This window comes from Lipotes vexillifer, unplaced genomic scaffold, assembly GCF_000442215.2.
Source record: "Lipotes vexillifer unplaced genomic scaffold, Lipotes_vexillifer_v1.1 scaffold733, whole genome shotgun sequence".
In the NCBI taxonomy this organism is placed as follows: domain Eukaryota; kingdom Metazoa; phylum Chordata; class Mammalia; order Artiodactyla; family Lipotidae; genus Lipotes; species Lipotes vexillifer.
In genome coordinates this window covers 334,801-362,483 of record NW_006799374.1, presented here as the reverse complement: position 1 = coordinate 362,483, position 27,683 = coordinate 334,801, and the positions used below count along the sequence as shown (strand labels likewise).

The window sequence follows — 27,683 nt, the reverse complement described above, 5'->3', positions numbered from 1 at the left end:
TAATTGACTTTTTCAACTCCGTCTATATTGGAGAAATGAAAATTGATCAAAAGCGGAATGAACTAGAGAAGCAATGTATGCCTGGAAAATATAAGAATAATGAACAAGCTGAAAAAACTTTCCTAAACTAACTTGACTACCTATCCTCTGCAATTTGTTACTTAGAAGAACAACAACAAACAATAGATAACTTAGAAATAGTAACAGAAATAGAAATAAACATTGATATTCTGTGGCTACCATGCTTGGGAAGCTTCCCCCAATTTTAAACCCTATAAGTATTTCCCATTATTTTCTTCTGGTTAAAGTTTCAATTTTAATGTTTATTTCCTTAATCTTTTTGCAATTTATTTGATTAATGGCCTGAGGCAGAAATCTAGAAATCTAGATCTACTTCTGGCAGAATCTCACTATCCTAAGGTTGATTTTCCCCTTCTGAATGTTAACACCTTGTTCACTATTTCAAAATGCCTTCATTTTGCTGCTCTGTCACTGACTGTCAATTTTTCAGATTCCTAGATTTAGCCAGTGAGAAACTGCAAACAGAAAACCTTAAAGGCAGTGTTTTGCTTCTGAGCTGGCACATAAATATGTCTTTTTTAGGATGGAATTAAGAAATAACAATTTTAAAAATGCCAGTACCCTTTTATGCTTATGCTTATATGTTGTGTATCAGTTAGCAGCAAACCTTCTCTTTTTTTCTAATTTATGAATTATTATCTGGGAGACATGATGTCCCATCCTTCACTTGTTGTTCTATAAATCTTACAATTAATATCACTAAATTTATTCTGCACCAAATGATAAACATTATACTTGAAATAATCTACCAAGTTCTGGATTTTGACATTTAGTTTTCTTTTAAAATTTTTTATCAAAATAGTACTAGAGTGGGTAGTTATTTGTGGTTACTGATTTTAAAAAATGTTTTAACATAAAAAATTACTTAGATATGCATCCCCTTATATTCCTAGTACATTTTGACCTTGAAATGTATAATAGATTATGAAAAAAATGCCATCGTCTTAAATCAACATAGTAATATTTAACAACTGCAGATTTAGCAAAGCAATAGGACATTTATGACTATTTTAACTCTTGCTACTAGTTTTCCTTATTATCTGCTCATTTCTATTAAAATGCTACAATGCAAGATAATTCACAGAGTTTACACAAATATTATAATGCTGAATAACTGTGTGTGTGCAAGTTATTGGGGAGGTTAGGGAAGAGATTCTCCCCACCCCCCAGAGATTTATATGAGGAAATTAAATCTCATAATCCATTAAAATAGAACGTCACATTTTTCTACAGGTACTGTGTAAGGAAAGCACTTTTAACAGCATGAAAGTGTAAAATGTCCTATGCAAATATATACTGCTTTTAACATGAGGTCCAAATTCTGATAGTCTGTATCTGAGAACATGGCTCAGCCACTTAAATAGCAGAGTTGATAAAACACATATTTCAGATAAAGTTGGTAGGTTTGAAGTATTATCTTTATTTATCCTTATCTAACCAGGAACATGTGGAATGTAACCAAAGAGAAAAAGGAAAGATAAGCTGCATGAGTTTTGAAAAAGATGAGACTTGTGTTTTTATATTCATGAGTAAGGACAGGAATTAAAAGGTACTTAACACAGATTTTAAAAATATGTATGTCAACCTGTAAGGCACTGTTTCTCTTAAGACATCACTGGAGCATCTGAGGATCTTCAAGTGAATATCCTCAGATGCTCCAGTGATGTCTTTTGAAATATCAGAAGCAATAATTTTCTGGTTATTTGTTAATGGGCCTATATTTCAAGTTCTCTAAATAAATGACTACAGAGTACCTGTGTTACCAGTATGCAACCATGCTTTCAGTTGTCACCGAATGCTTGAAATGAAATCAATTTCAAAAGAGTGAGGTCTAAGTTTCAGGTCATAAAAAAAGAACATGGGATAAGACACTCTACTAGATATTGACTCACCACACCCTAGAATAAAAGAAGAAAAAATACGTTTTATGTAGTCACAAAGTGAGATGATGTGCTTTATGTTTAGTGCAGTGTCTTTATCACGTCCTATTTCTACTTTTCCCTTTTTTTTCTGTTTATGGAAATTATTTTCCAGTTTCCTGTTGCCTTTTTTATCTCTCCTTGCTCTCTTTCTGGTGGATTCTTGATGGTGAGTAACTCAAAGTCAAGAATCTTCTGGCCTACTTTCTTACAGGTTTTTTAGACCAATTTTGAAAACCAATGTCAAATATTCTCAGTTTTTTTAAATTGAATTCAATATCATTAAATCAAACAATTTTCATCAATTCATGATATTTTTCCCAGAAGTACTAATGATTTTATTGCTAAAAATGTAAAGATACAAACAAAACCAAAAAGACTTTACGAATTATTTTATGAGGATATATTTTCATAACTTTAAAAATAACCCCCAATCACTTGGGGAAATGTTTTAATGGGTTAAAGAATACACACTAAGGTTAGGCAACTTTCGGGAAGCAACCTGCATCATTCATGCTAATATAGGGACTGATGTGCCAATAATACTCTTACTCCTTCAAAAATCAGTATAGATGCAAATTTCCACACCACAGTATTACCAGAGGGATTAAAATGTATTTTCATTGCAAATATGCTAATGTTTCTCCTTAGGAGTCTCTGTGGCCAGGAGCAGGGCGCGTGGTCTTACCTGGGTGCGCTGATATTGCTTGGGGAAGGAGCGGGGAGGAGAGGACCTGGGAAAACCTTGGACCTTTGAAAGAAAGTGCTGTTTGAAAAGTAAACAATTGCATACTCTCTGGGGGAAAACGCTGTGTGTGTTGTATATCTGCTGCATGTTTAGCTACTGTGTTAAATACAGTATCTACTTGACCGCTTTGACCACCCACACAAATGAAGAAAACCGAGATCAGAAAGACAGATGAGCCGGCGGTTGGCCTAGGAGTGTTGCTATCTTCCTCCTGGATGCTTCCTGCAGATGCACTTCAGTGGGGCCAGAATCTATGCAGTGTTTTCCCTCCAACTCTGATGCAACAAAGTTTGCACGGTAAATGCAGCTATAAATTCCACTGGTCTAAGCCCATAACTATATTACCTCTCAGGACAAATGGTGAGCAAACCACGCAAAACAATTCTTCATGCTGCTTTTCGTATAAGTTTACTCACATTTGGTGTATGCAACTGTAGTCACAAAGTGAGATGATGTGCTTTATGATATAAAAGTTCTCACAAAGAAAAAGTCAACCTATAAAAGGTCATTCACTAGTCACAAAATTATCTCTTTTTAACCCTTATTGGTACACTACCCACACCCCCAAGTCAAAGTGCCATTGTTTCTTAGCTTTAGAAGACCTGCTGCACTCATAGCCCGAGCTGGACTTCTCGAGCCCGTGCCACCTGTCTGGAAGTCAATCAGATCCACCCTTTTGAGAGTCTGCAATGATAGCTACAGAGAAAATTCAGACTTGGGTCATTAGTGGCAGGTCCACACGGTAAACATCATGAAGTGAGAAGAATATCAGGTAATTACATTGTGCCAGGCACTATTCTATAATTCTTCTCATTTTAGAAATGAAGAAATAGAGGTACAGAGTTTCAATAAATTTCCCCAAATCAGATAACTTAAAAAAAAGTGGAACCAGGATTTGCTAACCACTCCACTCTAACCTGGTCAGGGACTGGGCCCTGTGCTCACCCCTGCCTGGTTCCCATCCCCCTGAGCCTATTTCCCTTTACCTTGGATTCTGCAGGCCTCTGAGAAATCCTTTGAGGGTTTTACTTAATTTAAGGTGGTTCTCTGTAAATTGTAACCAAATTTTCCCCTCTAACGACAATCTTCTAAAGAAGATTTCTAATTTGCCTTATGAAATATGTCTACAGATAAAGTCACCTATAATTGTTTCATTTTTCTCTTAGTTTCATTCTACCCAGAAAAATCTTTTCCTTTAATCAGAAAGTAACTACTTTTATTCAACTGTTTTTTTCCCTAGAACATCTACTGTGCTAGAAGCATAGCTTCTCAAAATGTACAACCCTAATAGATTTGAATCATGATATGGTTGAATACACCTGTTATTTTAAATTATTACCCCTTAGCTTTTCTACTACTTTCTATTCTCTAAAGTACAAAACAGTGGGCAAAACAGTGTGTACTCTCTTGGGTCTTCCTCCTCTCCACACCCTGCAAGAACACAGGGATTAGAATCTTAAATAAAAATGTAGGGACTTCACTCCTCTTCTTCTTGCTTACACAGGACAAAACTTTAGGAGTTCTAACCTCTTTTAAGTTGGAGAACTTAGCTTCTGGAAACACTTTAGCCTAGACTAGGCCCAAATATATTTTAAAATATTGGAGTGGGGAAGATTTAACTGACAAAGGCCAGCAAATCTGCACAGGGTGTCAGAGGGCCCTACATTGTTGAAAGTCAGTGGGTTTTATAAAAAGTTGAATAATGTAGCTACAGAAGAAAACCCCTTTGTCCAAAGAAAAGTGCTGTACCTAAAATGCACACAAAGGCCTGAGAGTGGAAGGTGTGAGAGAGTTTTCTCCAATTTCCCCTGGAAGCCTTCCTCCTGCAGGCCTCCAAATGGTGACCCTCCTGGCAGGATTTCAAGTAGTTAACAAAAAAATCTAAATTGGAAAATACAAACTGCAACTTTGCTTTACTTTATCAATATTGTTAATAGAATGATGTAATTGTTTGGGGGTTTTACAAAGATATTCTCTATCACTTCAGTTTTAATACCAGGCTGCAGCCTGCCTGGTATGCCAGCCTAAGCCAGATAAACACAAACCTATCAATGCAATCCCTATCAAATTACCAAGGGCATTTTTCACAGAACTAGAACAAAAAACATTTAAATTTGTATGGAAACACAAAAACTCCAAGTAGCCAAAGCAATCTTGAGAAAGAAAAATGGAGCTGGAGGAATCAGACACCCTGACTTCAGACAATACTACAAAGCTATAGTAATCTAAACAGTATGGTACTGGCACAAAACAGACACATACATCAATGGGACAGAATAGACAGCCCAGAAATAAGCCCATGTGCTTATGGTCAATTAATCTATGACAAAGGAGGCAAGAATATACTATGGAGAAAAGACAGTCTCTTAAATAAGTGGTGCTGAGAAAACTGGACAGCTACATGTAAAAGAATGAAATTACAACATTCTCTTACACCACACACAAAAATAAACTCAATATCAATTAAAGGCCTATATGTAATACCAGAAACCATTATACTCCTAGAGGAAAACACAGGCAGACCACTCTTTGACATAAACTGCGGCAATATCTTTTTGGATCTGTCTCCTAAAGCAAAGGAAATAAAAGCAAAAATAAACAAGCGGGACCTAATTAAACTTAAAAGCTTTTGCACAGCAAAGGAAATGATAAACAAAACAAAAAGACAGTCTACAGAATGGTATAAAATATTTGCAAATGATACACTGACAAGGAATTAATCTCCAAAATATACAAACAGCTCATACAGCTCAATATCAAAAAAACAAAGAACCCAATCAAAAAATGGGTAGAAGATCTAAATAGATATTTCCTTAAAGATGACATAAAGGTGGCCAAAAGGCACATGAAAAGATACTCCTCATCTCTAATTATTAGAGAAATGCAAATCAAAACTACAATGAGGTACCACCTCACACTGGTCAGAATGGCCATCATCAGAAAACCTACAAACAGTAAATGCTGGACAGGGTGTGGAGAAAAGGGAACCCTCCTACACTGTTGATGGGAATGTAAATTGGTGCAGCCACTATGGAAAAGAGTACAGGTGTTCCTGAAAAAAACTAAAAATAGAGCTACTATATGATCCTGCAATCCCACTCCTGGGCATATATACAGAGAAAACCATAATTTGAAAAGATATATGCACCTCAATGTTCATCACAGCAATGTTTACAATAGTCAGGAGATGGAAGCAACCTAAATGTCCATTGATGGATGAATGGATAAAGAAGATGTGGTCCATATATGTGATGGACTATTATTCAGCCATAAAAAAGAATGAAATAATGCCATTTGCAGCAACAGAGATGGACCTAGAGATTATCATACTAAGTGACACAAGCCAGACAGAGAAAGACAAATATAATATGATATCACTTATATGTGGAATCTAATAAAACGATATAAATGAACTTATATTCAAAACAAAAATAGACCCACAGACATAGAAAACAAACTTATAGTTGCCAAAGGGGAAAGTGAGGGGGAGAGATAAATTAGGAGTTTAGAATTAACATATACACACTACTATATATAAAATAGATTAAAAAAACAAGGACCTACTGTATAGCACAGGGAACTATACTCAACACTTTGTAACAATGTATAAGGTAAAAGAATCTGAGAAAATATATAGGTATGTATAACTGAATCACCTTGCTGTACACCTGAAACTAACACAACACTGTAAATCCTATACTTCAATTAAAAAAGAAAAAGAAAAAAATAAAAGAAAATCTGCTCTTTTTCTATTTCAAAACCATTTTCACCATAAAATATGGTTTGTACCTATAGAATAAAAAAAAAACAAAGAAGAAGAAATTCTAAGAAAATTTTGAAGTTAGCCATAATTTATAAATAAGAACCGCTGAGTGTGAGAAGTCAATTTTATAACTCCCAGTCTCATTATCCTTTAAATTTAGATATAAAGGAATGGCAATTTATTCGACAAATCTGGAATTGTTACATTTTCTGCCTGTGAGCCGAGACAGACACTGACTAATTCTGTGGGAAAATAAAAACTATCATATTTGGTCTGGTGATACTTTCCCACAATTGAAGAAAGCTATGATGCTAATTAAAAAGAAAATAAAAGCAGAGCCTGAAATAAGCACATTCAGTGGCGATGCAGCTGACATAACAGGTTTCTGGTGAAGCCCACCCTGTACAACATCCATCTGGCTCACCCAGGAAATCATCTGAAGATGAGAACACACTTGTCCGATGTGGATTTGGGTTTGGGGTGTGTGGTTCAAGACTCATCTGCTCAGTCGCCTTACTTTCTGGGAGAACTGAAGTTTGGTCAAACTACTTATCTAAAATTTACATATTTTTGTTCATGTGAAATAGGAACTTAAAGTCCCACTTCTCAGATTAATAGCAAAATTGCATGAATAGATAGACAAGTTAGCACATAAAACTATTATGCTATCAAATGGAATATAAAAAAGATCGGATTTGCTTTAAAAGTTTACTAACCATTTTTTCTTTTGAATATTTTTCTTTAGTTAGGGAATCATAAAATGACCTGAAAAACACATAATATTCCACCACAGAAAAGAATCCTAATTAATTTCTTGATAAGAGTTCACTATCCATTTTAAAATGACTAAAAGTCAAGACTTTTTGTTTTCCAAGTACTCAAACATAAAGACAAATCAGTATAAAATTCCCTTCAAAGCAAGCCAATAACGAGTTTGTGCAGTTTACAGCAGATTTTCACACAAATATGCTTTTCTAGTAAGACCTCTTACTATCCACACTTGAGGAAACTCTGTATATTGTAAAAAGTAAGGTATTCCATCCCGACAACCTGATGGATGGTGGGGGGAGGCTGAGTAAGCCAGGCTTCCAACCACACTTGGCTTGGTTTTCCAGGTGCCATTTGGGGTGGACCATCAGGGTTCAGCCACCACACTGGCCACCTTCTTTCACAGCGACCTTGGTGGGAATACGCAACACTAAACGGCCTCAACACCATTGGGGAACTTCTATTTTGGTATCAAAAATATCCCCAGGACATTTATAGTTCAACTCAGCTATCACAATTATCTGTAAATGACTCTCAACCTGCTCTAGAAATTAAAGCACAAACATCTGCCACCAATTTGTCACTTGGTATCTTGTGAGGTGCAAAGTAAAAGTAATAGTCTTCAGTTGTAATAACATCACTGCCCCAATGAAGGGCCAACAGAGGCAGGAGAATGAGGAAGGCCAGCTCTGCTGTGATGACAAACTGAAATCACGATTGGAGGGATGACAGTTGAGGTTCATGAAATGGAGTCAGGTGGCTACTGAGGACCAGATCTCAGACAGGTCTCTGCCCTACTGAGAACCTGAACTTTCTATGAACTGCACCAGGTCCAAGGACACCACCAGCCATATTCAGAACAGCACTTGCCAGCTGCACCCTTAAGGTCTCAAGCTCTCCCCTTGTAACCACGCAACCATTTCAGATCCCACGTGTCCTTAGTTAACAAGCATCCTTACTTCTCACCAGCTCCAATTCTAATTCTTGACAATTTATGTGACCCTGCAGGTTTTCTGCCTTTATAAACTTCCCCCATTTTGTAGTCTGGTGGAACACAATTCAAATTCTTGAATCTGTGTCTCCCAGGCTGCAGTCCTAACAAACCCCAAATAAACACCTTTTTATTTCAATCAGGTCTCTGTTCTGAAATTTTGGTTAGCAGCAGGGACTTAAATACACAAACCAGGTAGAATGCTTAAATACCATCTTACCCCCAAATGGATTTCAGCTGACTTAATAGTATGACACACTGAAGGTAATAACCTCTAATAAAGTAAAAATAAAAGAAGGGGTGGAAGGCTGAGAAGATATGCCAGCCTGGTTTCCCTTCCCTCAGGGCCTTGCTGAGGCATCTCAAATATCTAGAGATCAAATAAAGAGTGGGAGTGTGTGTGCTTCCCTTAAAAAAATTTTGGGAGGTCGGGCTGGGGGTGAGGGGTGGGTAGAAGTATTTTTTCACCGAGAGAGCACAAAGAGGAAGTCCAAAGCCCGAGGCTTTTGGTTCCAAAATTTATGTAGGTGGAGAGCATTTGGTGGCCCAGCGTGGGGCGTGGGAGTGGGCCTCACCCCTGGGAAGGAGACCTGAGACTCCGGAACTTGGGACAAGTCCCCCAGCCTGCCCGAGTGGCAGACCTCAGAGCGGCAGGAGGGAGGGCATCCACTGCTGGTCCCCACGGTCCTGGGAGCAGCATGACCTCAGCAGACGAGGTGTGCTTCTTCTGCGGCTACTAGACAGACTGCAGACAGGCGTCTGATCTGAGTTTTAAGCCTGGCTTCCTAGGAGTTGGCCCTGGGTCAGAGCAGCGCACTGTGCAGCCCGTGGCTGGTCAGAAGTTGTGTGGGAGCCCCCGGCCAGGGGGCTTCCTGCATCTGCTGATGGATCTGGACACAGCTTGGGGAATGTTGTCGAGTCCTCTCCACACCCTGGTCTGACGGCCCATGAGTGAGGGTGGCTTCGCCCACCCTGCCCAGCCCCCGGAAGCTCCTTCTTGGCTGCCTGCTCGCTAGGCCACCCTGTGGTCACTGTCTGCATCCCGGAGCTGTGGGTCCTCCTAATTGTCCTCCACCGAGACCTCCACTACTTTCCACGAGGGGTCCTGCATGGAATTCTCCTTTGTTCCGATAGAGTCGGTCCCCTCAGACGGAGCTGCAATGTTGTGGACAGGATCTCTGGGCTCCGCACGGGAGCTGAAGCCAGAGGAGGGCGCTGGCCTATGTGCCCCAGCAGGGACCCCAAGCCTCTCAGCAGAAGCCCCCTTTCCGGAGGAGGGAGGGCCTCATCCCGTCAGCCGGGGGTGCATTGAGGAAGGGAGCCCCATCCTCTGCACACGCTTGCCTAGAGCAGGACTTCTCAGCACACAGCGGCTAGAGGGCTGGGCCCAGCCCGGGGAGGACAGCCTGCTCGGAGGCTCGAGGGGCATCCACGGCCGTGGCTCAGATGCCACCACCCGCTGTTCTCACCAAGATGTAGCAGATTTTCTTGAATGAATGATTTCCCATTTGCTGGAGGCCTTTAGAACGTGTTTTAGAAATGTTAAGTGATTGTTTTATATCCTTTTCTCCAGTGAAATCGTTGTTAGTTGGGAAGAGAGTTCACTCTGGAAATCAGTCTCCCAAGCTTAAGTGTTTGGGTGAATCCAAAAGAAGGCGATTTTTAAAAACCCGTAGGAGGCAGGTTCCTACACATATATTTAACTCGGAAAATTTAATTATTCTGAGCTGATCTCTACACACTCACCATGTGTGTATTGTTTATTTCACAGATAAGGACACAGATTCAAAAGTTATGGTAAATCCTTGGAGCCACAGCTCCAGCAGTTTGGAGCAGGTGCAGATACACAGATCTGACACCAAAATCTATGCTCTAATAATGCTTCCAGGCGACCCAATCCCAGATTCAGCAGAGACAGTGAGGAACATAGAACGCACACATAAACACATGCCTGATTCTGAAATCTGACTCTGCTTTCTGCTTCCACCACCCAACATTTTGTAATCTCTGATTATGATAATAATGTGAAAATAACATAGCAATTAACGTATTAGTCACTTACTAAGTGCTCAGCATCTGGCAAACACCATCTGACTTAATTCTGCAGGGGCCACCCCAGAATGTCTCTTGGGCATGTGGATTATTTCCAGCTGAAAATAATCAAGGACCAAGAGACTCAGGAAGAAATGCTGACCTTGCCCCTAAATGCCTAAAGAACTTAGATAGAGGGTCTGCTCCTGGAATAGAGCTTTCAGCAGAAGTATCTGCAAGAATATGGGGGTGGGGGCACAGCTCTTGGCAGGGCCTGCACATCAGTCCACTGTGTGCCTGTCATCTCTGCTGGCCCAGCAAACACTGGTTTAGCAAGCGTCTGCTTTTCTGTCTCCTTGTGAATTGCCTTCCTCCCCTCTGAAGTCCTAAACCAGTACCACCACAACATCCTCTCTTGTCTTTAGCTGAAGGTGGTATTTAAGTTTTCCTGGGTCTCTCCCATGTATACTTGTTATTAAACTTTTCTGTGATTTTCTCCTGTTAATCTCTCTCATGTCAGTTTAATACTTAGACCAGCCAGAAGAACCTAGAAGGGTAGAGGATAACGTCTTCTTCCCTGACACCTCTACCTCGCCAAGTAGTCACTGCTGTCCCGGGGTTAGGGTTTGGACCCCAAGGCACAACCATCACACACGAAAGGCCAGGGCCACAACGCCTCCTGCAGAGAATTACTACTGACTGCTGTCCAGGTCATGCAGCATTGCTACAGAAATGGTACAGAGACTTAGTTCTTTTAGGAATGTTTTACAGGATCCATAATTCTTACTTTTATTTTTAAATTTCAGAGTTAATTATCTAAATTATAAAGATGACTCTTTTATTAACAGCTTTGTCCTTAGCCAGAATTCCTTTCATACAATTAACTGAAATTCCTGCTTGTTATAATTTAAGGTCTTCACCTCGGTTTTTGCTTTGATAGAAACTGGCCAATTCTGTTTACCAATTTGCCTGCAATACAACTATTATGTATGTGATATCTGTTCACAGACATATGGGATCTTGCCTCATAAAGTAATAGCAAAGAACCTTTTTTATCAACATTTTCCCAAGAGTAATCAAATTTCTTTAGGGACTGTGATGCTTAATTTGACGTGTCAGCTTGGTTGGGCTGTGGTAACTGGTCTGGGGTCAAACACCAGTGTCGATGTTGTTGTGAAGGTATTTTTTAGAGGTGATTAACGTTTAAATCAGTAGACTTTGAGAAAAGCAGATGACCCTCCATAATGAGGATGGGCCTCATCCAATCTAGTTGAGGGAATTAAGAAAAAAAGACTGGTTACCCAAATAGGAAGGAATTCTGTCTCCAGAATGCTTTCCGACTCAAGATTGTAACATCAACAACATGCAGAATTTCCCACCTGTTGTGAGCCAATTCCTTAAAATCAATCTCTATCTATAGGTGTGCACATCCCTCCACACACCACACACACAGAGACACACACACCCCACAGACACCCCACACATACACACACACAGACATACACACCCCACACACACAGACACCCACAGACACACACACTCCCCACACCACACACACACACCCCACACACACACAGACACACACACACACACACACACACACACACACCTATGGGCTGTTTTCTGGAGAAGCCTGACTAGCACAGAGAGGAAGAAGTGGAGAAGACTGATTCAGAGAAGCAGAGAGATTTCTGAGATACTTTTCTATGCTCACCCATGATTGCAAACCTCCATTCTGGAAGTAAGGGTTATGTAAGGGGAACTCAGTGTGCCGGCCCAGCTGTGGAAACTGAATCGTGTCCTATAACCAAACGCTTCATCCTTTTTTCTTGAGATAGGTTCCTGCTGTCTTCCTTTCTCTTAAATTTCTACAATGCTAAATCCTATTCTACAGAGAAGGTGCTAAGCTAGTCACAATAATTGGATACTTAACAGATTTATATGTCAACCAGAGTTATAAAATAAAAGCCAGAAATCCAATGTATCATCAAAGTGCATATTGAATCAGTTTCTTTCTCTTTTATGCTTGAGAATAAAAATGAGCTAATGATTGACTCCTTGAACTGAAGCACGCTAAGCACTTTCTAAGTCAACTCTGAGAACAAACATTGAAAGAAAACAATTGCTCACCATTTATGAGTCTCTGTCAGTGAGTTCTCCTCCGCTTCTTGGTCAATTTTAGCTGAAAATGCAAGAAAAGAAAACGAGATGAGATAAATGATAACTGGTTATAACCATCTCAAACAAAACAGATCCAAATAATGTGAAATATATTTTAACACATTATTAACACTAAGGTACTCCAGATAGAAGTTTATTTTAAATCTATGAAGAGATATGATTGAATAGGTTATATTTAATTTTCATTAAGCTAATACTACTTTCTAAGTAATTTCTTTAGATCAGTCACATTAACCTGAGAAAACAAAACACTAGAAAACTTGATATTCACATCAAATTCAAATCACATCAAGGATTTAAATGTCAATAATTGGTTGAAAATAATTCTCTCAAGCAAAGGTCCAAAAACCAAGTAAAAAAACCTAAATAAAAATGGTTTGTGACCTTCTTCACCAGTGCTCTCCACACCAGATCACAAGTGAACAGATCCAGAGATTATTTCCATGCAGATGTAAGATAAAATACTAACGCTTTCTACTAATTCCAAGTGATGAGATGACAGTGCATGCATTTATTTGCTATTAGATTTGTCTAAAAATAAAGAATGGTAGCCGGACACAAACCCAAAGGTCAAATTTGGGAAAGAGATTACACCATTATTTAAAAATTATTTAAAATAACACAGAAACTCCCATGATATATGTATGGCAGTGACCTTCACATTTTTTGACCAGTAAGCATTCTAGGAATTTACGTATTAGTTCATACACATGTATTTGCCATTGAAAGCTTCAAAAATACTCCTACTTCTCACCATGTTAATATTTTCAGCCTATTCCATTAGATCTCAAAATGTAGCCACTAAGTTGATTTCACGCTTCAGTAATGATCAGTTTGAAAATCACTGAGCTACTGGACAAAAAGTTTAAAAATAAATGAAAAAGACCCTGGAGCTAGTGAAAGAAGTTGTCTTTTCATAACCATTCCCCTTTGGGTCACACTCACGGCCATTTGGAGAAATTAGAAGACAAAGAGGAGCAGAGCAAACTGATTCTAAAAAGTGGAGCTGTGAATGGAAGCAAACCCCTGGTCCCTTGGAACCGACAGTGTCTCCATCAGGACTTAAACAGTCATCAGCATGGGCTGGTTACTGTATGTTTGAAGGCCTGCACAACGTCTGCACAGCCACTGTGGAGTGTTGTTGGCCCCTCTCTGCAGGACTGTGCCAATTCTTTTTTTTAATTTTTATTGGAGTATAGTTGACTTACAATGTTGTGTTAGTTTCTGCTGTACAGCAAAGTGAATCAGTTATACACATATATGTGTCCACTGTTTTCTAGATTCTTTTCCCATGTAGGTCATTATGGAGTATTGAGTAGAATTCCCTGTGCTGTACAGTAGGTCCTTATTAGTTATCTATTTTATATATAATAGTGTGTATATGTCAACCCCAATCTCCCAATTTATCCCTCCCTCCCTTACCCCCTGGTAAACAAGTTTGTTTTCTACATCCATGACTGTCTGAATTTAACAGGGATACTTGACAGCAGAGATTTTTCCCCCTTTCCCCTTTTGTTCTTTAGAGTATTTACATAAATCTACAGGTCAATCATTAGTTATATTAAGAAACAGAATACATGTTCCATGACTTCACTTTGAAAAGTCTCCAATGTTAATGTATTTTCTTACAAAGCCTGCTCTGGGCTGCTTAGCATGAAAATGGTTGGCTTCGGTAAGTAATTCTAGAACCACAGAAAGTTTCTTTAAGGGAAAATAACAAAGCACCACAACGATTACCATTTTCAGGAAGGACATTCTCCCAACTGCCTGTGTATCTTTTTTTTTCTTTTGTAAAATATAGAGATTAAGACTGAAAAAGAAAGAAAATTTCTGGACTGTTTTAGAACCATCAAGTAAATGACATATGAAATTTAAAACGCCCTAAAATTAGATTCCAGAGATCTGTGTTCTACTTGTGATTCTGTCACTGAAATTAGCTTTGTAATCTTAGGTAAATAATCTGTTAACATACATAAAATATTTAGCATAGTGCCCCCAAAAGTTAGTGGGGACTAAATAAATGTTCTTTGAAAATGCTGGATCTCAAGCTCTTGAAATTCCTAAAGTGATGTTCAGGTTTTCAAGTAAAAATGGAACATGACATATGAACAAAGTTATTTCTATAAACCATGCAAACTTCCAATTGCTAATTATTTCATTCTCTGACCTATTTTTTCAGAAACATAAAAATTATTTTCAGTTAATTTCTAATGGCACAGAGGGCTTTGTGACTAGTTTTGAAAGCCAGTGTTACTTTTAGCAGCATTTTCCTACATATTTATAATCTTCTATTGATAAAGTTTATTATACCAAAGTATGCAAATTACTACTTCAAGTAAGATTGATTTTCCCTTTCTTTATAGCACACAGATCATTTCTTTTTTGACATTTCAAATGGGGATGGCAGCCTTCTAGTTTGTTCATGACAATTGCTAACTGTAAGATACCTAAAAAAGCATTTAAAATAGGCCAACAGGGGAGGAGCTTCAAGATGGCGGAAGAGTAAGACATGGAAATCACCTTCCTCCCGACAAATACATCAGAAATACATCTACATGTGGAACAACTCCTACAGAACACCTACTGAACGCAGGCAGAAGACCTCACACCTCCCAAAAGCCAAGAAACTCCCGACGTACCTGAGTAGGGCAAAAGAAAAAAGAATAAACAGAGACAAAAGGATAGGGACGGGACCCGAAGCAGTGGGAGGGAGCTGTGAAGGCGGAAAAGTGTCCACACACTAGGAGCCCCTTTGCGGGCGGAGACTGCGGGTGGCAGAGGGGGGGAGCTACGGAGCTGCGGAAGAGGGCACAGCAACAGGGGTGCGGAGGGCAAAGCGGGAAGATTCCCGCACAGAGGATCAGTGCCGACCGGCACTCACCAGCCCGAGAGGCTTCTCTGCTCACCCACCGGGGCGGGCGGGGCCGGGAGCTGAGGCTCGGGCTTCTGTCAGATGGAAGGGAGAGGACTGGGGTTGCCAGCGTGAACACAGCCTGAGGGGGACTAGTGCGAGACAGCCAGCTGGGAGGGAGCCTGGGAAAAGGTCTAGAGCTGCCGAAGAGGCAAGAGACTTTTTCTTCCCTCTTTGTTTCCTGGCGCGCGAGGAGAGGGGGTTTAAGAGCGCCGCTTAAAGGAGCTCCAGAGACGGGCGCGACCCGCGGCTAACAGCGCGGACCCGAGATGGGCATGAGACGCTATGGCTGCTACTGCCACCACCAAGAAGCCTGTGTGCAAGCACAGGTCAGTATCCACACCTCACCTCCCGGGAGCCTGTGCAGCCCGCCACTGCCAGGGTCCCGTGATCCAGGGACAACATCCCCGGGAGAACGCACGGCGCGGCTCAGGCTGGTGCAACGTCATGCCAGCCTCAGCCTCCACAGGCTCGCCTGCATCTGTACCCCTCCCTACCCCTGGACTGAGTGAGCCAGAGCCCCCGCATCAGCTGCTCCTTTAACCCCGTCCTGTCTGAGCGAAGAACAGACGCCCTCGGGCGACCTACACGCAGAGGTGGGGCCAAATCCAAAGCTGACCCCGGGAGCTGTGCGAACAAAGAAGAGAAAAGGAAATTTCTCCCAGCAGCCTCAGGAGCAGTGGATTAAATCTCCACCACCAACTTGATGTACCCTGCATCTGTGGAATACCTGAATAGACAATGAATTATCCCATATTGAGGAGGTGGACTTTGGGAGCAAGGACATTTTTTTTTTCCCTTTCTTTTTTTCTGAGTGTGTATGTGTATGCTTCTGTGTGTGATTTTGTCTGTATAGCTTTGCTCTTACCATTTGTCCTAGGTTCCTCTCTGTCCATTTTTTTTTTTTTTTAATATACTTTTTAGCACTTGTTATCATTGGTGGATTTGGTTTTTGGTTTGGTTGCTCTCTTCTCTCTTTCCGTTTTTTTTATTACTTTAAAATTTTTTTAATAATTATTTTTTCTTTCATAACTTTATCTTCTCTCTCTCTCTCTCTTACTTTCTTTCATTCTTTCTTTTCTTTCCTTCTTCTACCTTTTATTCAGAGCCGTGTGGATGAAAGGCTCTTGGTGTTCCAGCCAGGCATCCGGGCTGTGCCTCAGAGGTGGGAGAGCCAAGATCAGGACACTGGTCCACAAGAGACCTCCCAGCTCCACGTAATACCAAATGGGATAAAGATCCCAGGGATCTCCATCTCAACGCCAAGACCCAGCTCCATTCAATGACCAGCAAGCTCCAATGCTGGACACCCTATGCCAAACAACTACCAAGACAGTAACACAAACCTACCCATTAGCAGAGAGGCTGCCTAAAATCATAATAAGGCCACAGACACCCCAAAACACACCACCAGATGTGGACCTGACCACCAGAAAGAAAAGATCCAGCCTCATCCACCAGAACACAGGCACTAGTCCCCTCCATCAAGAAGCCAACACAACCGACTGAACCAACCTTAGCCACTGGGGGCAGACACCGAAAACAATGGGAACTACGAACCTGCAGACTGTGATAAGGAGACCTCAAACACAGTAAGATAAGCAAAACGAGAAGACAGAGAAACACACAGCAGATGAAGGAGCAAGGTAAAAACCCACCAGACCTAACAAAAGAAAAGGAAATAGGCAGTGTACCTGAAAAAGAATTCAGAATAATGATAGTAAAGGTGATCCAAAATCTTCAAAATAGAATGGAGAAATTACAAGAAACGTTTAACAAGGACCTACAAAAACTAAAGAGCAAACAAAGTGATGAACAACACAATAAATGAAATTAAAAATTCTCTGGAAGGGATCAATAGCAGAATAACTGAGGCAGAAGAACGGATAACTGACCTGGAAGAGAAAATAGTGGAAATGACTACTGCAGAGCAGAATAAAGGGAAAAAAATGAAAAGTAATGAGGACAGTCACAGAGACCTCTGAGAAAACATTGAATGCACCAACATTCAAATTATAGGGGTCCCAGAAGAAGAAGAGAAAATGAAAGGGACTGAGAAAATATTTGAAGAGATTATAGTGGAAAACTTCCCTAATATGGGAAAGTACATAGTTAATCAGTCCAGGAATCAGAGAGAGTTCCATACAGGATAAATCCAAGGAAAAACACTCCAAGACACATATTAATCAAGCTATCAAAAATTAAATACAAAGAAAACATATTAAAGGCAGCAAGGGAAAAACAACAAATAACACATAAGAGAATCCCCATAAGATTAACAGCTGATCTTTCAGCAGAAACTCTGCAAGCCAGAAGGGAGTGGCAGGACATATTTAAAGTGATGAAGGAGAAAAACCTGCAACCAAGATTACTCTACCCAGCAAGGATCTCATTCAGATTTGATGGAGAAATTAAAACCTTTACAGACAAGCAAAAGCTGAGAGAGTTCAGCACCACCAAACCAGCTTTACAACAAATGCTAAAGGAACTTCTCTAGGCAAGAAACACAAGAGAAGGAAAAGACCTACAATAACAACCCCAAAACAATTAAGAAAATGGGAATAGGAACACACATATCGATAATTACCTTAAATGTAAATAGATTAAATGCTCCCACCAAAAGACAGACTGGCTGAATGAAGACAAAAACAAGACCCATATATATGCTGTCTACAAGAGACCTACTTCAGACCTAGGGACACATACACATTGAAAGTGAGGGGATGGAAAAAGATATTGCATACAAATGGAAATAAAAAGAAAGCTGGATTACCAATTCTCATATCAGACCAAATAGACTTTTAAACAAAGACTATTACAAGAGACAAAAAGGACACTACATAATGATCAAAGCATCAATCCAAGAAGGAGATATAACAGTTGTGAATATTTATGCACCCAACATATGATCACCTCAATACATGAGGCAAATGCTAACAGCCATAAAAGGGGAAATCAACAGTAACACAATCAGAGTAGGGGACTATAACACTGCACTTTCACCAATTGACAGATCATCCAAAATGAAAATAAATAAGGACACACGAGCTTTAAATGATACATTAAACACGATGTACTTAATTGATATTTATAGGACATTACATCCAAAAACAACAGAATACACTTTCTGCTCAAGTGCTCATGAACATTCTACAGGACAGATCATATCTGGGGGCACAAATCAAGCCTTGGCAAATTTAAGAATATTGAAATCATATCAAGTATCTTTTCTGACCACAATGATATGTGACTAGATATCAATTACAGGAAAAAATCTATAAAAAATACAAACACATGGAGACTAAACAATACACTACTTAATAACCAAGAGATCACTGAAGAAATCAAAGAAGAAATTAAAAAATACCTAGAAACAAATGCCAATGAAAACATGATGACCCAAAACCTATGGGATGCAGCAAAAACACTTCTAACAGGGAAGTTTATAGCAATATAATTGTACCTTAAGAAACAGGAAACATCTCAAATAAACAACCTAACCTTACACCTAAAGCAATTGGAGAAAGAAGAAGAAGAACAACAACAAAACAGTTAGCAGAAGGAAAGAAAGCATAAAGATCAGATCAGAAACAAATGAAAAAGAAAGGAAGGAAATGATAGCAAAGATCAATAAAACTAAAAGCTGGTTATTTGAGAAGATAAAATTGATAAACCATTACCCAGACTCATCAAGAAAAAAAGGGAGAGACTCAAATCAATAGAATTAGAAATGAAAAAGAAGAAGTAACAACTGACACTGCAGAAATACAAAAGATCATGACACATTACTACAAGCAACTCTACGCCAATAAAATGGACCACCTGGAAGAAATGGACAAATTCTTAGAAATGAACAACCTGCCAAGACTGAATCAGGAAGAAATAGAAAATATGAACAGACCAATCACAAGCACTGAAATTGAAACTGCGATTAAAAACCTTCCAACAAACGAAAGCCCAGGACCAGATGGCTGCACAGGCGAATACTATCAAACATTTAGAGAAGAGCTAACACCTATCCTTCTCAAACTCTTCCAAAATATAGCAGAGGGAGGAACACTCCCAAACTCATTCTACGAGGCCACCATCACCTTGATACCAAAACCAGACAAGGATGTCACAAAGAAAGAAAACTACAGGCCAATATCACTGATGAACATAGATGCAAAAATCTTCAACAAAATACTAGCAAACAGAATCCAACAGCACATTAAAAGGATCATACACCATGATCAAGTGGGGTTTATTCCTGGAATGCAAGGATTCTTCAATATATGCAAATCAATCAACGTGATACACCATATTAAAAAACTGAAGGAGAAAAACCGTATGATCATCTCAATAGATGCAGAGAAAGCTTTTGACAAAATTCAACACCAATTTATGATAAAAAACCCTGCAGAAAGTAGGCATAGAGGGAACTTTCCTCAACATAATAAAGGCCATATATGACAAACACACAGCCAACATCATCCTCAATGGTGAAAAAGTGAAAGCATTTCCACTAAGATCAGGAATAAGACAAGGTTGCTCACGCTCACCACTCTTATTCAACATAATTTTGGAAGTTTTAGCCGAAGTAATCAGAGAAGAAAAGGAAATAAAAGGAATCCAAATCAGATAAGAAATAAAGCTGTCACTGTTTGCAGATGACATGACACTATACATAGAGAATCCTAAAGATGCTACTAGAAAACTACTAGAGCTAATCAATGAATTTGATAAAGTAGCAGGATAAAAAAATTAATGCACAGAAATCTCTAGCATTCCTATATACTAATGATGAAAAATCTGAAAGGGAAATCAAGAAAATACTCCCATTTACCATTCCAACAAAAAGAATAAAATATCTAGGAATAAACCTACCTAAGGAGACAAAAGACCTGTATGCAGAAAATTATAAGACACTGATGAAAGAAATTAAAGATGATACAAATAGATGGAGAGATATACCATGTTCTTGGATTGGAAGCATCAACATTGTGAAAATGACTCTACTACCCAAAGCAATCTACAGATTCAATGCAATCCCTATCAAACTACCACTGGCATTTTTCACAGAACTAGAACAAAAAAATCTCACAATTCGTATGGAAACACAAAAGACCCTGAATAGCCAAAGCAATCTTGAGAAAGAAAGACGGAGCTGGAGGAATCAGGCTCCCGGACTTCAGACTCTACTACAAAGCTACAGTAATCAAGACAGTATGGTACTGGCACAAAAACAGAAACATAGCTCAATGGAGCAGGATAGAAAACCCAGAGATAACCCCACGCAGATATGGTCACCTTATCTTTGATAAAGGAGGCAAGAATATGCAATGGAGAAAAGATAGCCTCTTCAATAAGTGGTGCTGGGAAAACTGGACTGCTACATGTAAAAGAATGAAATTAGAACACTCCGTAACACCATACACAAAAATAAACTCAAAATGGATTAAAGACCTAAATGTAAAGCCAGACACTATTAAACTCTTAGAGGAAAACATAGGCAGAACACTCTATGACATAAATCACAGCAAGGTCCTTTTTGATGCACCTCCTAGAGAAATGGAAATAAAAACAAATATAAAGAAACGGGACCTAATGAAACTTCAAAGGTTTTACACAGCAAAGGAAACCATAAACAAGACTAAAGGACAACCCTCAGAATGGGAGAACGTATTTGCAAATGAAGCAACTGACAAAGGATTAATCTCCAAAATTTATAAACAGCTCATGAAGCTGCATATCAAAAAAACAAACAACCCAATCCAAAAATGGACATACTACCTAAATAAACATTTCTCCAAAGAAGATAAACAGATTGCCAACAAACACATGAAAGAATGCTCATCATCATTAATCATTAGAGAAATACAAATCAAAACTACAATGAGGTACCACCTCATACCATTCAGAATGGCCATCGTCAAAAAGTATACAAACAATAAATGCTGGAGAGGATATGGAGAAAAGGGAACCCTCTTGCACTGTTGGTGGGAATGTAAATTGATGCAGCCACTATGGAGAACATTATGGAGGTTCCTCAAAGAACTAAAAATAGAACTACCATATAACCCAGCAATACCACTACTGGGTATATACCTTGAGAAAACCATAATTCAAAAACAGTCATGTACCACAATGTTCATTGCAGCTCTATTTACAATAGCCAGGACATGAAAACAACCTAAGTGTCCATCGACAGATGAATGGATAAAGAAGTTGTGGCACATATATACAGTGGAATACTACTCAGCCATAAAAAGAAACAAAATTGAGTTATTTGTAGTGAGTTGGATGGACCTAGAGACTGTCATGAAGAGGGAAGTAAGTCAGAAAGAGAAAAACAATACCATAGGCTAACACATATATGTGGAATCTACAAAAAAATAAAAAATGATTCTGAAGAACCTAGGGGCAGGACAGGAATTAAGACGTAGACATAGGGAATGCACTTGAGGACACCAGTAAGGGGAAGGGGAAGCTGGGACGAAGTGAGAACGTGGCATGGGGATATATATATCACCAAATGTAAAACAAATAACTAGTGGAAAGCAGGCGCATCGCACAGGGAGATCAGCTCAGTGCTTTGTTTCCACCTAGAGGGGTGGGATAGGGAGGGTGGGAGGGAGACGCAAGAAGGAGGAGATATGGGGATATATGTATACGTATAGCTGGTTCAGTTTATTATAGAGCAGAAACTGACACAGCATTGTAAAGCAATTATACTCCAATAAAGATGTGACAAAATTTAAAAATAGTATATAATCCATATTATGTGAACAAGTATATGAGTGACACACTCATTAACGTTTTAGGATGTGAAATCTAGCAAATTGTTTGATTTCTTTTTTAATGAGTTATAGAATTAAGGACTCCTTTCTACCCATAAGCAAAACAGAATATTCCATAAAATTACAGTTTCTTGATCCTAAAAGTCCACTGGATGGAAAAACCAAGACTCATTTCATTCATCATTAAGAGCTGAGTGAGCTGTCAGGCCCATCTAATTTGTAACTACAGGACACTGATTTCAGTCAAGGACTACTTAAAAATCAACGGGTAGATTTTCCACTCTAAGTCACGAGGACCTGAGGAAATGGAAATGACAATCACTCTGATACGTGACGGACCAAATTTCTGTTTCTATTGTCATGATTATCTTAAATGATTAAATGGCATTTTCCCATCTAAAAAAGAGCTGTGCTTAATGCCGTATCAAATTCCAGCATAACTCATTCACTGTATATCATCATTAAAGACACTTGAACAACCTATAAAAACCACAGAGGATGGAGCCAGTCTTCAGAGCACTACTTGGCCTCAGTCTCAGGTCATGTCAGTCTCTGGAGAATTCCTGAAAGAGCAAGAACCTTCCCAAAGCATGGCCTGATAAAAATCTGATCTTCAGAAGATATGTATATAACTTTCCAAAGCAGAAATATTTGGAGTAGTGAATGCTTTGATATAAGTTTCAAGGATTTCAATCAGCAATAGATTAATAGAAATTTTATTAGAATTTTTTTGTTTCTTTAATATTGTCTAAAAATTTCCATCCCTGCTTATTTCATAGGAATATAGGAAGAATCAATAAGATAACATTTATAAAGTTTTTAAGGTCCCTGGAAAAACTGTGTTAAATATCCTGGGTTATGTATACATCCTATAAAATATAGAATATAATGTTTTGAAGATCAGAAAATCATCAATATACCTTGTTTCTGAGCACAGTGTTTTGACAAAGCAAATAAATACCAGGTTGAACTGAAGTCATAAGTGTAGATAAAACTTAAAAGAATATCTAACTTTCTATCACAAAAAGATAAATATTTTAATGCCTTTAAAAATATATGGTATTTTATAAATATATATATATATGCTATTTTAACTAATAACTATTGTATTTACTGTCATTAAAAAAACAGGAACAATGAGTATTATTCATAAAACAGCATGTTTAGCCAATTGCTTGTCACAATTGTGTGATTCGTGATTAAACATCATTTATTTTTCTGTGATGTCAAAATAATCCCTTTTAAACCAATGCATATTTTTCAAAATGCCTTCTACCTTTCTGCTGAACAGGGAGGGAAATGCAACATATCTCTTCCGAATTTACCTTGAATAATAAATTGTTCCATGTTTTCTTTGAATGGCTGGATGTGCTCTTTTGAGGACACCTGGTACACTTTCCCCGCTTCAACCTCACAGGCTGAAATTAGAAAGAGACATTGTTCAGAATGTCACACTGCTAACAGTGCATTAAAACAATTAAAAATATATATTAACTAGTGTTAGAAAATCCTGCTAACCACGATAACTGACATATGTGTCTACACATATTTAGAAATATCCAGTGCTCACAAAAGGTTTCACTTTAGGGGACTGTAAAAATAAACTTAAAAAAATTAAAGTATAATTGATATACAATATTATGTTTCAGGTGTACAACACAGTGATTCGATATTTAAATACATTATGAAATTAATCATCATGATAAATCTACTAACCATCTGTGACTGTACAGCTATTACAATATTATTGACTATATTCCTTATGCTGTATATTAAACCCCATTACTCATTTAATATTTTATATTAAATGTAAGATTATACCTCTTATCCACTTCACCTTTTTCAACCATGCCCTCATCCCCACCCCAGCAACTGTGGGTTTATTCTCTGTATCTATAAGCATCTTTCTGTTTGGTTTGGTCATCTGTTTTGCTTTTTGGATTCCACATGTAAGTGAAGTCGTACAACATTGGTCTTTCTCTGTCTGACATATTCCACTTGGCATACCCTCCACGCCCATTCATGCTGCCTTTGTGCAAATGGAAAGCTTTATTTTTCATGGTTGAGTAGCATTCCACCGTGTGGGTAGGTGAAATATGTGGGCATATATATACACACACACATATGTATGTATATATATGTATATATACGAAACATGTATACACACACACACATATATATAATGAGTATGTGAAACACGTCTTCTTTATCCATCCATCTATTGGTAGATACTACTTAGGTTGCTTCCAAATCTTGGTTATTACAAACAATGCTTCAATGAACATAAGGGTGTATATATAATTTTCAATCTGTATTTTTGTTTTATTGGTATAAATACCCAGAAGTGCAATTGCTGGAACATATGGTAGCTCTGTTTTCAATTTTTCTGAGGAATCTCCATACTGTTTCCCACAGTAGCAGCATGAATTTTCACTCCCAGCAGCAGTGCACGAGGGTTCCCTTTTCTCCACATCCTCCTTGCCAATACTTGTTATTTCTTGTCGTTTTGATAATAGCTATTCTAACAGGTGTGAGGTGGTATCTCACTGTGGTTTTGATTTGCATTTTCCTGATGATTAGTGGTGCTGAGCATCTTTTCATGGGTTTGTTGGCTATCTTTTTGTCCTTTGGAGAAATGTCTATTCAGGTTCTCTGCACAATTTTTAATTGGATTGTTTGTTCTTTTTTATATTAAGTTTTCTGATTTCTTTATATAATTGCGATATAAGCCTTTTATAAAATATATTATTTGCAAATATCTTCTCCCATACAGTAGGCTGCCTTTTCGTTTTGTTGATGGTTTCCTTTGCTGTGCAAAAGCTTTTTTGTTTGATGTAGTCTCATTTGTTTATTTTTGTTTTTCTTACCCCTGCCTGAGGAGACATATCTAAAAAAATCATCCCTAGGACTGATGTCAAAGAACATACTGCTATGTTTTCTTGTAGGTGTTTTGCGCTTTCAGGTCTTATATTTGAGTTTTTAACCATTTTGAGTTTTTTCTTATACATAGTGTAGGAAAATAGTCCAGTTTCATTCTTTTGCCTGTGACTGTCCAGTTTTCCCAAAAGCATTTATTGAAGGAGCTGTCTTTTCCCCATTGTATATTACTGACTCCTTTGATGAAGATTAATGACCAAGTAAATATGGATGTATTTCTGGGCTTTCTAAGCTGTTCCACTGATATATGAGTCTGTTTTCCTGCCAGTACCATACTGTGTTTTTTTTTTTAAGTTTCGTGGAAGTTAATCCTTTTTTTTTTAATAATAAATTTATTTATTTATTTTTGGCTGCGTTGGGTCTTTGTTGCTGCACATGGGCTTTCTCTAGTTGTGACAAGTGGGGGTTACTCTTTGTTGTGGTGTGCAGGATTCTCATTACGGTGGCTTCTCTTGCTGTGGAGCACAGGCTCTAGGTGCACAGGCTTCAGGAGTTGTGGTGCATGGGTTTAGTTGCTCCACAGGATGTGGGATCTTCCCGGACCAGGGCTCAAACCTGTGTCCCCTGCATTGGCAGGCAGATTCTTAACTACCACACCACTAGCGAAGTCCCCCCTACTGTTTTGATTACTATAGTCTGAAGTCAGGGAGTGTGATATCTTCAGCTTTATTCTTTCTCAGGATTGCTTTTGCTTTTGGAGTCTTTTGTGGCTCCATACAAATTTTAGGATTATTCTAGCTCTATGAAAAATGCCACTGGTATTTTGATAGGGACTATACTGAATCTGTAGATTACCTTGGGAAGTATGGACATTTTAACAATATTGATTCTTCCAATCCATAAGCATGGTATATCTTTCCATTTATTTGTCGTGGCTTCAATTTCTTTCATCAACATCTTAGAGTTTTCAGAGCTCAGGTCTTTCACCTCCTTGGTTAAATTTAGTCCTAGGTATTATTTTCTTGATGCAATTGGGATTGCAACAGTTCTGTTCTGAGAGCACGTTCATTAAGTCCAATTTGTTCTTAAGTCCAACAAAGTTAGCCCAGGTACCCAACTAACACAATCAGCTATATACTACTGCTTTTACACTTGCTCTGGACATACTGGGCTTTAAATAAAGATACTATACTACTGTACTCTATACAGCACTGTAAAGTACACAAAAGTACAACCACTTGTAGAGGATGCACGCATGTGACAATGTACACCAGTCACGTGAACTAACTGATGTGACTGGACATGTGAATGCATGTTCAGACCTTTGAGAGTTCGTAACTTGAAGGTTCATATGTAGGGGACTTACTGTATTAATTTTGTACCTTTTAACTTTACTAATTCATTTATTAGTTCTAATAGTTTTTTGGTTGTGTCTTTAGGATTTTTTATATATAGTGTCATGTCATCTGTAAACAGTGACAGTTTTACTTCTTCCTTTCCAATTTGGATTCTTTTTATTTCTTCTTATTGTCTGATTGCTATGGCTAGGACTTCCAATACTATGATGAATAAAAGTGGTGAGAGCAGGCATCCTTGTCTTGTTCCTGACCTTAGAGGAAATGCTTTCAGCTTTTCACCATTGAGAATGATGTTTGCTGTGGCCTTATCCTACATGGACTTTGTTATGTTGATGTATATTCCCTCATACCCACTTTGTGGAGAGTTCTTATAAATATATGTTGAATTCTGTCAAAAGCTTTTCCTACATCTATTGAGAGGATCATATGATTTTTATTCTTCAATTTGTTAACTGGAGAGGCTTTTCAGAGTCTACCTGCCAAGGTTCACATCCAAGCAATTTTGAAAAGTAATCTCCAAGGACAAGACTCAAAAAAGATTAAAATGGTGATTCTAATGTGCATTACTGTGTGAAGGAGGAGGGGGTAGGAAGGAGGCTGACTGGGTTCATAGCTTGAGTGGCTTGGGGATGAAGAACACAGGAGGAAGAGCATTTTTCAAAGGAAAGAAAATTGAGGGGGGGATTGGAAGATGGCAGAAGAGTAAGACGCGGAGATCACCTTGCTCCCCACAGATACACCAGAAATACATCTACACGTGGAACAACTCCTACAAAGGAAAGAAAATTGAGGGGGGGATTGGAAGATGGCAGAAGAGTAAGACGCGGAGATCACCTTGCTCCCCACAGATACACCAGAAATACATCTACACGTGGAACAACTCCTACAAAGGAAAGAAAATTAATTTGCCTTTGAACTTACTGTGTTTTAAGATGACAATGGAATATCCAAGTGTAGTTTCAGCAAGCAGCTGGATTTATGAGTTTGCAGATCAGAGTGATACAAGAAAACTCTGAGTAAGACCACCTGAGAACAGCATATCCAGTGAGAAGAAGAGGGGGCCAAGGTTGAACGCCTGAGTAATGCCAACTTTAATAAAGAAGCAGAGGAAGAGAAGGCCATGAAGAAAAAAGACTTAGAAGGAAATGTCAGATATTATAAGGAGAATTAGAAGTGAGTGGGGTTAGTGAGTCGAAGGGAACAGAGACAGCAAACAAGACAAAGGTGGAAGTAAAATGCCCTCTCAACTTTGGCAAATTGTGGCAACAGTTTCAGC

General features: G+C 38.7%; 1 protein-coding gene across 1 annotated transcript in view; it reads right to left on the bottom strand.

Annotated features, from left to right (window-relative positions):
• The window catches only part of FMN2 (formin 2), a 312,599-nt gene that overhangs the window by 45,729 nt on the left and 239,187 nt on the right, over positions 1-27,683 (bottom strand). Inside the window, exons 17-18 of the mRNA XM_007471613.1 lie at positions 23,498-23,590; positions 12,432-12,483 (exon numbers count right to left, since the gene is read on the bottom strand). Of these exons, the coding sequence (XP_007471675.1) occupies positions 12,432-12,483; positions 23,498-23,590 (145 nt within the window). The remainder of the gene's footprint in view (positions 1-12,431; positions 12,484-23,497; positions 23,591-27,683) is intronic.